General features: G+C 50.1%; 1 protein-coding gene across 1 annotated transcript in view; it reads left to right on the top strand.

The window, feature by feature from the left end:
• SNX31 (sorting nexin 31) overlaps positions 1–14,039 on the top strand; it is a 62,546-nt gene that overhangs the window by 17,007 nt on the left and 31,500 nt on the right. The window contains exons 5-7 of the mRNA XM_075550601.1: positions 9,846–9,936; positions 11,284–11,371; positions 12,395–12,464. Coding sequence (XP_075406716.1) covers positions 9,846–9,936; positions 11,284–11,371; positions 12,395–12,464 — 249 coding nt within the window. The remainder of the gene's footprint in view (positions 1–9,845; positions 9,937–11,283; positions 11,372–12,394; positions 12,465–14,039) is intronic.

A 14,039-nucleotide genomic window follows, 5' to 3' on the forward strand; every position in this document is an offset into this window, starting at 1 on the left:
TCATCATTCTCAAAACATTTGCTCTCCACCTAAGTCCTGGCATCAGCTCCTCATTTTTTCCCCTCCCTCCCTGCTCCCCCCTCCATCATGGGCCCTTGATAATTGGTAAATTATTATTTTGTCATATCTTGCCCTGTCTGATGTCTCCCTTCACCCACTTTTCTATTGTCCGCCCCCCCCCCCCCAGGGAGGAGGTCACATGTAGATCTTCGTAGTTGGTTCCCCTTTTCAACCTACCCTCCCTCTGCCCTCCCAGTATCCCCACTCTCACCACTGGTTCTGAAGGGATCATCTGCCCTGGATTCCTTGTGTTTCCAGTTCTTATCTGTACCAGTGTACATCCTCTGGTCTAGCAGATTTGTAAGGTAGAATTGCGATTGTGATAGTGGGGGAGGAGGAAGCATTTAGGAACTAGAGGAAAGTTGTATGTTTCGTCGTTGCTACATCTTACTCTGACTGGATCATCTCCTCCCTGAGACCCCTCTGCAAGGGGATGTCCAGTGGCTTACAAATGGGCTTTGGGTCTCCACTCTGCACTACCCCCCTCATTCACTGTGGTAAGATTTTTTGTTCTGATGATGCCTGATCCCTTGACACCTTGTGATCGCACAGGCTGGTGTGCTTCTTCCATGTGGGCTGTGTTGCTTCTGAGCTAGATGGCCGCTTGTTTACCTTCAAGCCTTTAAGACCCCAGACACTATATCTGTTGTAAGCAGGGCAGCATCAGCTTTCTTCACCACATTTGCTTATTTACCCGCTTTGTCTTATGATTTTTTGTTCTTTGATGCCTGATAACTGATCCCTTTGGCACCTCGTGATCGCACAGGCTGGTGTGCTTCTTCCATGTGGGCTTTGTTGCTTCTGAGCTAGATGACTGCTTGTTTATCTTAAGCCTTTAAGACCCCAGATGCTATATCTTTTGATAGCTGGGCACCATCAGCTTTCTTCACCACATAATGCTTATTCGCCTGCTTTGTCTTCAGTGGTTGTGTCGGGAAGGTGAGCATCATAGAATGCCAATTTAATAGAAGAAAGTATTCTTGAATTGAGGGAGTACATGAGTGGAGGCCCAATGTCCTTCTACTACCTTTATACCAAACCTATAAATATATGCATATAGATCTATTTCCCCAACCTCATAAATAAATATATTTGAATATGTACATGCCTTTATTTAGACCTCTATAAATGCCCTTTGCCTCCTAGCTCTTTCCTCTATTTCCTTTGACTTTCCTCTTGTCCCACTATCATGCTCAGTCTTCATTTGGGTTTCAGTAATTCCTCTTGGTTACATTACCCTTTATTACACCCTACCAGGCCTTTACACCCTCTTCATCACTGATTTGGATCACTTGTTGTTCCCTTGTCCCTGGGTTTGTTAACACCACCACCTTCCCCCCACCCTACCTCCCCCTCTCCCTTGTCCCCCCAGAACTGTTGGTCCCGTTGTTTTCTCCTCCAGATTGTTCGTCTAGCCTATCTTATTTAGACAGACCTGCGGATATAATAACATGCACAAAAACAAAAGAGAGCAAAACCAAGCAACAATATACAACAAAACAACAACAAACCAATTACAAAAAATAAATGCAAAACAAAACACAACAAGAAAGAAAAGCTTGTAGTTAGTTCAAGGACTGTTTGTTGGCCTTTAGGAGTGTTTTCCAGTCCAGTCTGTTGGGGCACCAAGCCCTGGCCCCAAAGTCCACCTTCAACATTCCCTGGGGACTTCACCTCTCCGGTCCCTTGCTGTTCTGTTGCACCCCCTAAGTGTTTTGCCTCAATGTGGCATGGTCAGAATGGGCGCAATTCCCACACTGTGTCTCTGGTGTTGTCCCCTGTAGGGCTATGGGTCAGTGAGGGACGTCATGCCTCATAGTGGGGCTGGCCATGTGGTCCTCTCTGTGGACTGGCTACTCTAATTGGAACCATTGGCCTCATGGCGGCCTGGTGGGCCAGAATGTGCTCCACTCTCTCCTCCTACCCCTTCATCTGCTCCCTTGTGTTCTGATCAGATATGTCCCTCTCCTGGAGCTTCAGATTCAATGCTGTCCTTTGAAATAAATTATTCTGGGGGCAGGGCATGTGTCCATGTAGTTGGGATTGGGGTCAGCCCCTCAGACCTCTCCACTGGTTCCCTACTCCACACAGGCATGTTGCATTCACATCTTGGAGCACTAGGTTGAAGTCTGGTCCCTCTTTCCCTGTGGAGATGTAAACAATACCCTCCCCTTGGGTGGGTTAGTGCCCTGTACCCCTGCTACCCATATCTTTTTTTAATTGCTATTATTTTTCCTTTCCCCACCTCCTTTTTAGTTGTCTACCATGTGTATCCTTTTGTTTGAGACCATAACTCTTTCCAGGAGCAGAAATCTCATCTTCCTTCCTCGGAGCAGCCGGTGGCTTCGAACAGCTGACCTTTTGGTTACCAGCCCAGCACGTAACCACTGTGCCATAAGGGCTCTTCTCTGATAACTTGCCACTTGACTTCTATTATTATTATTATTATCCCCCCTTTGGACTTTTTAAAAATCATTTCCATTTGGGGCTCTTAGAGCTCTTACAACAATCCATCCATCCATCCATTGTCTCAAGCACATTTGTACATTTGTTGCCATCATCATTCTCAAAACATTTCTTTCTACTTGAGCCCTTGGTATCAGCTTCTCTTTTTCCTTCCCTCCCTCTTCCACCCTCCCACCCCAGTGATCCCATACTAAATTATAAATTAGTATTTTCATATCTTATACCATCCACTGTCTCCCTTCACCCACGTTTCTGTTGTTCATCCCCCTCGGGGTGGGGTGGGTGGTGGTGGTGTTATATGTCGAACGTGATCGGTTCCACCTTTCTGCCTCCACCCTCATGGCATCGCTACTCCCATTATTGTTCCTGAGGGGTTCTTTTTGGCTTCTTTTATTATTGTTACTATTTTTCCCTTTAGGCTTCTTGATGAAAGCCGCACTCTGCTTTCAGGGCCCTCTGTATCTGGCCTGCTGTGCCAATCTGTCGCCCCCTTCACTCCTCTTTTGCTGAAGAATTGAATCATTTATATAATTGCTTCTCTAGATTTTTCTTTAGGGAATCCTTTATTTAAGAAAATCAGTCTATTTGTGTTGTTGTTGACAACGTACACAGCTGAGCAGACACTCCTTCCACAAGGTCTATATGCACAGCTCAGTGACATTGGTTCCACTCTTCCAGCTGTGCAACACCCCCCCCCACTGCCCCTCCCCTTAGCAGACCCTTGCACTTCCCCTCCAAGCTTTTGAGTCGTTCTTGTCACTTGGGTCCCACAGAGAAAGTTCTTAACAAAAGCACAGTGCTCACGGCCGACATTCTGTCCCAATTAAGCTATTGTTTGGATCGAGGCAACTTCAGGGAATATTTCTGTTCTCCATTATTTTTAAATTGTCTTATTGTGGGAAAATGTATGTGTAACAAAGTGTTTGCAGAATCGACACTTTTTCCATGTACATTTCAGGGGCATGAATTGTGCTCACCTTGTACAGGTGTCACCCTGGCCCCACCCGTCTATCATTTTAAAACGGCTTCTGCCAGCCAGTCAGATGCTGGCCTGCAATAGCTTGAGTCAGGAGTTGCCGTGAGGTAATGAAGGACTGAATGCTAGGTTTTCCTTCAGGGTCTTAGCAAAGAGCAATCTCATTCTTTCCCTTTCTTTTGTGAGGATTTTTGCTGTGTCCTGCTTCTCTCCCAGGATAAGAGGGGTTCATGAGTGCAGAGCAAACATTGTTAGGAGCCCATGATCTAGCAAAGACGTGTCTAGAACAGGATGATGCAGGATCATTGCTCTTGGGAAGCCGTTTACTGGCCCCCCCTTCCACTCCCCCCACTACCTTGGTGGCACAATGGTTGAGTCCTTGGCTGCCAACCAAAAGGTCCGTGTTTTGAACACCCTTTCCCTCTCTAGGGATAGATGATGCTTCCATAGAGCCTGGAGAACCCGATCCCCTAGTGGGCAGATGATCTCTGTTCTGCAGCCTCACATTGTGTCAGAATCCAATTGAAGGCACATCTCCATCTCAGCCAGTTGTGGGCACTGGGGCAGTGGCACTGCTGCGTTTCCAATCCACGAGTTGCCACCGCTGAAGGGGAAAGAGGGAAATCTTTCAAAGCGCCTCTGGAAGGCTCAGAGGCAGGTGTCAGGGCATGAAGAAAGCGTGGCCCGAGGCCGTGTGTGCGGAGTGCAAAGCCCGTCTGGAGGAGGGAGACCAGTGGCTCTGGCATTCTGTGGAGAGTTTTTGACCGATTCTCAAAGGATGCTGGGACGTGGACTGTTTCAGCACTGGATGTTGGAGGGTCAAACCCTGTAGGTGGTTGAACATTTGCTGATTTGAAGGTCAATAGTGACAGTAAGAAGCCAATAAATTGTTTGAAAAGTCACAAATGGAGTGATCAAGGAGGTGGCAAATTCATACCACACAGACAAAAACTTATCATCGTGGAGGGAGGCAGCATGACAGTGGCTTAGAGCTAGCGTGGCTGTAATATATATATATAGGCTGTAATAGTTATCGATATTACAAACTGGGAGGCTTCTGAGAGTAAAAGGAGCTCTCTGATTACTATGCTGAGATAAGCCCAGAACCATGGGGGGCCAGCCAGGAGATGCGCTCACATTCTATAGAGTACAGAAGCTAAAGTCGTGCAGAACCACCCCTGAGCGCTCCTGTGCAATTGACTCACAGTGTGTCCGTGACGGACGACTGAACCTCTGCAGACATTTATCTCACCGGAAAAGTGGGGATTGAGAAGGGTCTCTGCCTTATGGGGTTGTTTTGGGCGATCACATGTGAAGCAGAACAGAGCACAATCATTAGTGTCAAGTCCTGACATTTTGTGTATTATAAATACATGGTTCTCCTCCTTCCTCATGATACGCCTCTTGCCCTTCTGTGCAGATAGAACGCATCATGATGCTGTCTTTGAATTTGGAAAGCAGTAGTGTTCTGAAATACTTCAGTTTACAATCAGATAAAGTAAATAGGTTTCCAAATTTATTCGACCTACTACCTCCTTTTCAGAAAAAAAAATTACTCTGTGCCCCTGGTCATTAAAAACATTTGTTCCATGGCCCACAACGTAGGATAAAGTGTAGGCATATGCTTTTGCAGCCTCAGTAGATTGTTCTAGTGCCCCCAAGGGGCAGTATCGCCCACTGCGGGAAACATTGCACAATCAACTCAATGACAGCGAGTTACCTTTTTTTTTTTTTTTTTTTTAATGAGAATGTTGATTTAATATAGAATATGTAACTGAACATTCTGAGTTACAAATTCTGAGAAACTGTTAAGTGAGAACCTCGTTTGCTTTGTAAAATTTCACCAGTGAGTTGCTTTGCTGTTGTTGTTCTTTTGGAGGATGGAAGGTCAAATTTAAAGTGAAATGTTCCCTTTGATGATAAATCAGGAAACATAGACGTGTGGATGTGGTCAGGCTTTTGAGGTGGGCCCTGCCTTCGGTGTGCCTGAGTTCCCGACAAGGCCTAATAACGATGCTTAATCTGTGGTGTCTGTGAGCTCAGCAGCCCTGAGGATAGAGAAGGCATTGCCTGTGGAGGGGAAACCTGGTCAGCTTACCTGAACCCCAACTCCATGTCCCCCAAAGTATTGTCTCATTGACTGTTCAAATCTCCCCTCCTTCCACCCGGTATCCAGGAGGAGAAAGGCTGACTAGACGCTCATGTTCTCGTCACTGAAAGATCCTTCAGCCAGTCTGTGAACACAGATAGTAATGAATGACTCATCTCACTTCCGGTCTCCCTGGTATGATTCACCACTGGTACCATGCTGAACCCCGAGGAGCAAGTGAATTCGTGACATGGCTTGGGGGCACTCGGGTTTAGTTCTCTGGTGATAATGGAGATGAGAAAAAACTGGGAGCCCCCGCCTCCCAGAGGTGCGGCACACTCTGAGCCGACAGGCTTGTATTCTGCACGTGCTGGGGAAAGTTCACGGCAAGGAAGCGGCTACGCTGCGAGGCTCAGTCTGGCAAGCCATTAACCTGTCTAGGGAGACCATGCCTCCTGTTGGAATTCCACTTTCTGTGGGAACTGTAAGGAGCCCTGTCCTGGTGGTTCTGCTGTCCACTGCCGGGCTGGCCCTTCCAACCGACCAGTCACTCCAGGGAAGACGGACGTGGCCGTCTGTAAAGCTGATAGCCTTGGAAGCCCTTGGGGACAGCTGTCCTCTGTCCAACCTGGGGGGCTGAGAGTCCAAGGCAAGTGGATGGCAGCCGTTTCTAGCACCCGGGCATTCCCCTCGGCCCAGGCGTTCCTAAACTCTGATGGATGTCCAGGGGGTCCATGACCTTCTAGAACACTCCATCCCAAGAACCTTATAGGTCCTTCAGTTTGCCCCCAGCCTCTGACCCACATATCCTCCTTTGCCTCCCAGAAAGTGGTAAGAGCCGTGTTGGGCCCTCGACTGGGCTCTCCTTGCCCGGTAGTGACCACCCTGGCCTGGTCGTTGCTGCCGATATGATTTGTGCTGCGGCAGCACCATCCTTGACTGGATGCCATGGGCTTTTGCGGCTGCTTGGAAATGTTCTAGAGTCGATGCGTTCTGGGTCTGCCAAGGATCGTGGAGACGGTTTCATCAAAGGCTTCTCCTGCCATGGATTCCCTGGTGTGTCTTTGGAACGGGTTCCGGCCCCTTTGCTTCGACACCTCTCTGCCTTCTCCTCTTCCCCGTCCCACCCCCTGACAGAACGCGCCCCCCCCCCCCATCTCTGCATCTGCCTCTGTGTGCCCTTGGGTCCTCGGGAGCCTGCCGACCCCCAGGGACAGGAACCTGCCGAGCACCCGCTCCCAGGGACCAAGTGCGGGCGCTCATGTTGCTTTTCTTTTGCTTACAGAGCACATTTAACGTCGCTACCCAGAAGGTCTCTCTGGATCTGCTCCTGCCGGATGCCAAGAGTGTCCGCGTCGAAATCCTCATGTCAGACACTGCGGAAAGAGTCCTAGAGGTAAATGGGAAACACCAGCCCACGCACGGGATTGAGGAAGAATTGTGTTCGGAAGCAGCGCCCCCAGGACGTGATGCCCCATGGGGGTCCTCTCCAGGATGACTTGTCCAGAGAGGCTGGGCTTTCCTCGGAGCCCAACAAAGCAATCAGGGGTTCGGCCAACCCTCCGGGTCCACTCTGGTTTTATTCTCTCGACGGGCACCAACCTTTTGGAGGTGGCTTAGGCAGTGGTTCTCAACCTGTGGGCTGCGACCCCTTTGGGGGTTGAATGACCCTTTCACAGGGGTCGCCTAAGACCATCAGAAAACACATAGATATTTCACAATATATAATTACGTATTGTTTTGTGATTAATCACTATGTTTAAATTATGTTCAATTTGTAACAATGAAAATACATCCTGTGTATCAGATATTGACATGACAATTCATACCAATAGCAAAATGACAGTGATGAAGTAGCAACGGAAACAATGTTATGGTTGGGGGGGGGTCACTACAACATGAGGAACTGTATGAAAGGGTCGCGGCATGAGGAAGGCTGAGAACCACTGGTCTTGGGCCTAAAGGCGCCTGGTGGTGTCGTGCTTCCGTGTTGGGCTGTTTGAAACCACCAGCAGCTCCTCCTCGGGAGAAAGTCTGGGCTTTCGGCTCCCGTAAACAGTTACAGTCTCGGAAACTCGCGGGGGGTCGCTACGAGCCAGCATGGCCTCCATGGCAGTGAGTTGGGTTCATTTTAGGTCTTCCCTGCAAAGCAGCCAGGGATGTGCTCTGAGCACATGCAGAATGCTTCCTTAGGGTTGCTCCCGGGTAGGGTGAAGGATGGAGGGTGGAGCCCAGCTGAGTGTCAGACAGACCATCCCCTCCCTGCAAAACCAAAACCAAATTCACTGCTATGGAGTAGATGCCGACTCAGAGCAGCCTTCTATGATGGGGCAGAGCTGCCCCTGTGAGTTTCCCAAACGGTAACTGTTTATGGGACTAGAAAGCCGCCTCTTTCTCCCGAGGAGGAGCAGCTGGTGGTTTGCAACAAGCGGCTCTCAAAATGTGACAGAGCTGTCCCTCTCCCGCAACAGGGAAAGCCCTGACACCAGCGTGCCACTTGGTGCCCACAGCATCCAGAGGATCAGGCTCAGCTTTAGCCAGCTCTCTGAGCATGAGGCCAGACAGCATCTGCCCCTTCACATGTCACCACCCTGCTCAGCCTCTCGGGGCATTCCCTGGGCCACAGAGGGGACGCTGGCTTCTCACCCCAGTACCCCGCTCCCAAAGGATGGCTCCCAGACCCCTTTCCGGTAGAGAAGCCCTAGTCTTTGTTGGTTTTTGTGAGACGCCCTAGTTTGAATCATGCGAGTGGGAATACAAAGTTCCAAGCCAAAGGAAGCTGGAAAGTATCAGGGCTTTTCAGAGGACAGAGGGCTCTCCTCGGGCCCTGACCTTGCTTCCACCTCTCTGCCCCACCCCATCCTATCTTGGGCTTTTTCTTGGACTCTTCAAGGACCAGCAAGCTCAGCGATTATGTATTGAGCTGCTAACCACGAGGTCAGAAGTTCAAAACCATGAGCCGCTCCTCTGGAGCAAGACAAGACTTTCTACTCCCATAAAGGATTACAGTCTCGAAACCCCCAGGAGCAGTTCTACCCTGTCCTCTGAGGGGCTGTGAGTTGGCATCGACTCGACGGCCCTGGGTTTGGTTTTGGCGATGTTTATGTCGCCATTACTGTTTGGTGATGCTTGGGTTTCGAAGCAGTGTTCACATGTGCCGAGAGGAACACTATTATCGTGCCTTTATCCATCCCCTCCCCACCCCGTCCCAATGCTTTCTCCTCTTCAAAGAAGGTGTTTGGATTGGTGGGTTTATAAATCATGAAAGGTTGCTCCATTCTCCTCCCGCTCCCCGCTGCCCCCACCTTCTCTCTTCTCTCTTCGCCGTGGCATGTAAGCATGCAGTGGTCACTAAATGAGTCAGCGAGGAGAGACCTGTGATTTGTCAGGACATAGGCCATGTTGACTTTAGGTAAGATTATGTCCATGCGATACGATGAGGGAGGCCCAGCAGGTGATGACACAGGGCCCAGCTGCGGACCAAACAGTCTGCGGTTTTAATCTGCCACCCACTTGGAGCGAGACCCGACCCGACAATCTGCTCCCATGTGTATGGTGGTTGTTGTGGGGTACCGTCGATTCGGTTCCACCGCCCAGCACCCCGTGCACCACCGAACCCAACAGCACCACGTCCTCTGGCAGCCCGTCAATGCAGCTGCGGCGTCAGTCCATCTTGTTGAGGGCCTCACCAACCAGCATGTACTCTCCAGGGACTCGTCTCTCCTGGCAACTCAGATCCAGGAGGCTGGGGCTGATTTGTCATTTTCTTCACTCCTAATTAAAAAAATATTATTATGAGGTTTCCTAAGAGGAGCCAGGATCATTTTCAGGTTCAGAAAATGTTTCTTGCTCATCCTGTGGGTACCGACCCCTTTCACAGGGTCGCCCAATTCATAACAGTGGCAAAATGACAGTGATGAGGTAGCAACGAAAATAATGTTATGGTTGGGGTCACTTCAACATGAGGAACTGTATGAAAGGGTCGTAGCATCAGGAAGATTGAGAACCACTGATCTAGGCCATCCTGGGTGTTAATGCCATCAAGCAGGCTCTGATCGACGGCAGTCCTGTGCGTACACAACAGCAGGAAGCAGTGCCTGGGCCTGGGCCACCCTCACTGTGATGTGTGAGCCCGTTGCTGCGGCCACGGCAGCGCTGTCCTGATGTTCGAAGCAATGTCCAACTGCAGGTCACAATCCGTGAGCCCCGTGGGCCCTCCTAACTCATTTTCACTCCCCCCATCTCTGGTTAAAGGTGGCGTCACACAGAATTGGACTGTGCCGGGAGCTCTTGGGCTACTTCGGTCTGTTTCTCGTTCAGTTTCACACGGAGGGCGAGCTCTCGGGTAAGAAGGCGAGGAGTACGTGTGGGTGACCCAGGGGACGGGCGGCCAGGTGTGAGCAGGGCTCCGCCCAGGAGCTCTGGGGGACAGCAGGGAGGGGAGCCCTCCAGGAGTGGTCCTTCTCCTTCTGCCTCAACCCCTGGAGGGAAGGATTGGGGGACGGTGAGAGTACTGGGGACGAGGAAGGGGAGGGGACAACTATGGAGCAAGACTCCAGGGGAGGAACATCTGGTCTTTCCTCTCGTGCTTCCTCCTCTGGGCCCAGTCTCCATGCCTGCCTCAGCTTTACCACGTGACCCTGACCCCACGTTCACCAGCCACCTCATAACTGGGCTGTGAATGGAAGGCTTCTAGACTTCAGCGATTAGGACATCCCCCAACACGTTTCCTTTGAGACATGAAACACGTGGCTGATGGACATCAGTCCTGAGGTCCCTGTCTCTCTCAGGCATCATGAGGTCAAGGAGCCCTGGGGTGCAGTGGTTACGTGCTCAGCTGCTGGTTGGTGTCTCCATGGGGTAACCCCTGAGATCGCCCCTGTCAAGATGACAGCCTAGAGGATCCTCTCAGGCAGCCCCATCAGAGCTCCACCCACCAGCCCCCACCAATTAGAACAACAGAATGAGATGACCGATGCTATCCACCATCTGTGGCAGTTTCTACGTGTCTGCGAGAAGCTGTGAGCAGTGGTTTGGAGTCAGGAGTTGAGGAGTTTTGAGGGTCAATTCCTCGGCTAGGCCCTGGGGTGTGTCTGCCCAGGTGCTGGGCCTCTCTGGGCCTCCATCTCTTCATCTGTATCACAGTGTACAATAGCTCCTCTTCAAGCCACGGGCATTTGATGGAGCCCTGATGGCATAGCGGTTTCATGCTGGGCTGCTAGCCGAGAGGTCAGCAGTTCGAAACCATGAGCCTCTTCGAGGGAGAGAGATGAGGCTTTCTACTCCTGTAAACAGAGTCTCAGAAACCCACAGCGGCAGCTCCACCCTGTCCTCTGAGCTCTCTGTAGTCAGCATTGACTTGATGCCAGTGTGTTATTTGTTAATGATGTGTGTTTTCTTTAAATTAACTTCATAAAGTTAATTAAAACATATTTTAATTAAAAACATAATTTTTATAATTTAAAACATGGTGTCTGAATCCAAGGGACTATTGTTATTCTGATTTTACTATTTTAAAACAATGGCATCTCATTTTCTATTTTTTCCCATTTTTTCATTTTTCTATTTTTACGCTTCTGTGTGTACACACTTGCTGTTGCACACCTTCGCTGACGCGTGCACACACAGGGTTACGCGGGCGTGGAGACGGAGCACTAGTTCAGCCAGTAAGACTCCCCTTCCCCCTTTCCAGTGGTGAAAAAAATGGCGGCCTTTGAACTCCCTTTTGTGAGTCTTCAAAATTTCCAAGCGGGACACTGTAAGGTTGGACTGAGAAAGTGGTGAGTGACATCGATCCGCTGTGAGTGTCTGAGTGTTTCTTACCCTTGCTGGAAGCCCCTGGAGCAGCCGGGAGTCAGAATTGACCAGACAACGACCGGCTTACCATTGCTGGTCACTTAGGGATGACCAGAGGAGGCCGGCTTCTGCCAGCAGAAGCATTCACAGTGCCCTTCCAGGGGAGGGAGGTGAGAAAAGCAAGCCTGGGAGGTAGAGGTGTGGGCGTGGGCAGGGGAGTGAATGAGCGCTGCAGAGGCGACCCAGGAAGGAGACTTGGAAGAGGCAGGATCCAGCCCCTGGGAGGGAGCAGGACATGATGTGGGATGGGCTGGAAGAGAGCACTCTGGCTGGAGTGCTGGAAGGGGACCAGGAGGAGCCTTGACTGGAGTAGAAAGCCTGGTGAGGCGGAGTCGGGAGGAGGTTAGGGAGGCTCAGGTGAGAGGGGGAGGGCGTAGGCTGGCTACAGAAGGGAGCACACGCTGTGTGGCTGTGTGTGGGCCTGTGACAAGCGTGGGAACTGTGAGCAGGGATGTAACCGAGTTCCCTCAAACTCTGTTCTTGTTACCGTGGCTCTGTGCCCTTTCTCTCGGGGTCCTAACAGCCCAGGCCTTCCAGTTTAACGAAAAATAGGGCACCAGAAACGTGCGGGGCAAACTGAAGGCCGCTGGGCTGGTTTGCACCCCTAGAGACCGAGCTGCTGGCTCCGCACAGCAGCCCCGAAGCCACTGCCCAGCCCCGTGCCATCCTCACCGCCGCTCCTGTGTCGGAGCCCATGGCCGCAGCCACAGGGTCCTTCCAGCTCATGGAAGGTCTTCTCTTTTTCATCTAGACCAGGATGCAAATGTGGCTTTCTTAGGACAATGGGGGCCTTGGTCCAGGGCTGAGAGTCATGGCTTTGGAGGCACTTAGTCCCTGGTGTGCCTGCTTGGAAGGTGATACCCATGAGCCATCCCTTCTGAGTTAAAGACTGAATGGCGATACACATGTTTATGACGACATGACTTGGCTTATCCTGGATCATGCAGGTATATGGACCCGACCCTTGACGCCCTGCTGATGGACTGCAGAGTGGCTGCAGACTTGATCTACCTGCAGGTGAGGACAATCAAGGACTGTCTGAATGCCATTAGAGATGCTTGTGGTTTGGAATCGTTTACAAAACAACTCTTTGTTCGCAGCAAAGCCTTGCACCTCTGTCTTAGCAATCTCTCACTTCACCACTGGTACGTGATCACGGAAACTTAGGAGGGCTAGCTTGATCATCTAAAGTCATCCCCCCCCTAAACAAACAAAAACAAAACACTGCCAACAAGTCAATTCAACTCACAGTGACCCCCTAGAACAGAGTAGCCTGCCCCATCGGGCTTCCAAGGCTGCCTGTCATCTTTCTGGAAGCCGAGCCGCACGTCTGTCTTCTGGTGGGTGTGAATCACCAATCATTCGATTAGCAGCTGAGTGCTTCACACAGCACCACCCAGGCGCTTAAGACCCACACAGTGGCCTGCAAGCTCATGTTAACATGGGCTCCTTTTTCTCTGTGGGAGAAGAGCAGACGCTCTGCTGAGAATCCCCACGGGGCAGTTCTGCCCTGCCCTGTCGGCTCACAGTGAGTCGGAATCGACTCAACGGCAGTGGGTTTGGGTGCCTCCTGCTTTTTCTCTGAGCACACTGGCCCTGGAGCTGGCTCAGGGTGACCAATGATGCAGTCACATGGGCCCCTGCTCAGAAAGACCCTGTACATGGGTTCATATTCTATTGGCCCCGCCTTGAAATTCTTTATATTTGAACAAAGAGCCTTTGTTTTCACTTTGCATTGGACCAAACCATACCATCTATGGACAGGTGGTTTTTATTCAGTGCTCACTTGGAGTCAGAATTGCCTCGATGGGAGCGGAAACATTTATAGAATCTACTGAGCTACCTGGGGTATATCAAGGAAAGTCAACGGAACAATTTTAAATGGTTTGGGCTTCTAGACCCCCTAACCATAAAATTGTTTTCATTGATACTTCATAACTGTAATTTTGCTACTGTTGTAAATCAGGCGACCCCTGTGAAAGGGTCTTTGACCCCCCCCCCCCAAGGGGTTGTGACCCACAGGTTGAGAACTGCTGATCTAGCAAGTCATCTCTATAAGGGTCTTATAAACTCTCCCCCCCTCTGTTGCTAGTAATATCTTAAATAGTTTTATTAACATGTAATTCATATATCATATGGTTCAGCAGTTCAACCATATTAACAAGAGTTGTGCAATCAGTTCTAGAACATTCTCTTCCTTCTGTACTCTTGTTATTAGCTCCCCATTCCCCCCAACCTCACCTGTCATGTCCTCGAGAAACCATTAACTCAGTTACCATCTCTATAGATTTCCAAATCTTGGATTTCATATACAGACAAAATGTATTTTCAAAACCTAGTAAAAAACCCAACAACCATTCAGAAAATAAACCCAAAAAGATCCTCAATGGAAAAGAACTCTGGAATGATTAAAAACTAGAACAAATGAAAAAAAGGGTTAAATGGGAGAGCAAATAACTAAGGTGTTAGATCTTAACCTCACTGCATCTGCAACCACCCCCTCTCCATGGCACTGCCCTGGACGGCAAGGCGATTGAGGCCCTGGCCCATGGTCTCGGGATGGATTCACCACAGGATTAATCCACGTACACA

The sequence above is a fragment of the Tenrec ecaudatus genome, chromosome 5 (genome assembly GCF_050624435.1).
Source record: "Tenrec ecaudatus isolate mTenEca1 chromosome 5, mTenEca1.hap1, whole genome shotgun sequence".
Lineage (NCBI taxonomy): Eukaryota > Metazoa > Chordata > Mammalia > Afrosoricida > Tenrecidae > Tenrec > Tenrec ecaudatus.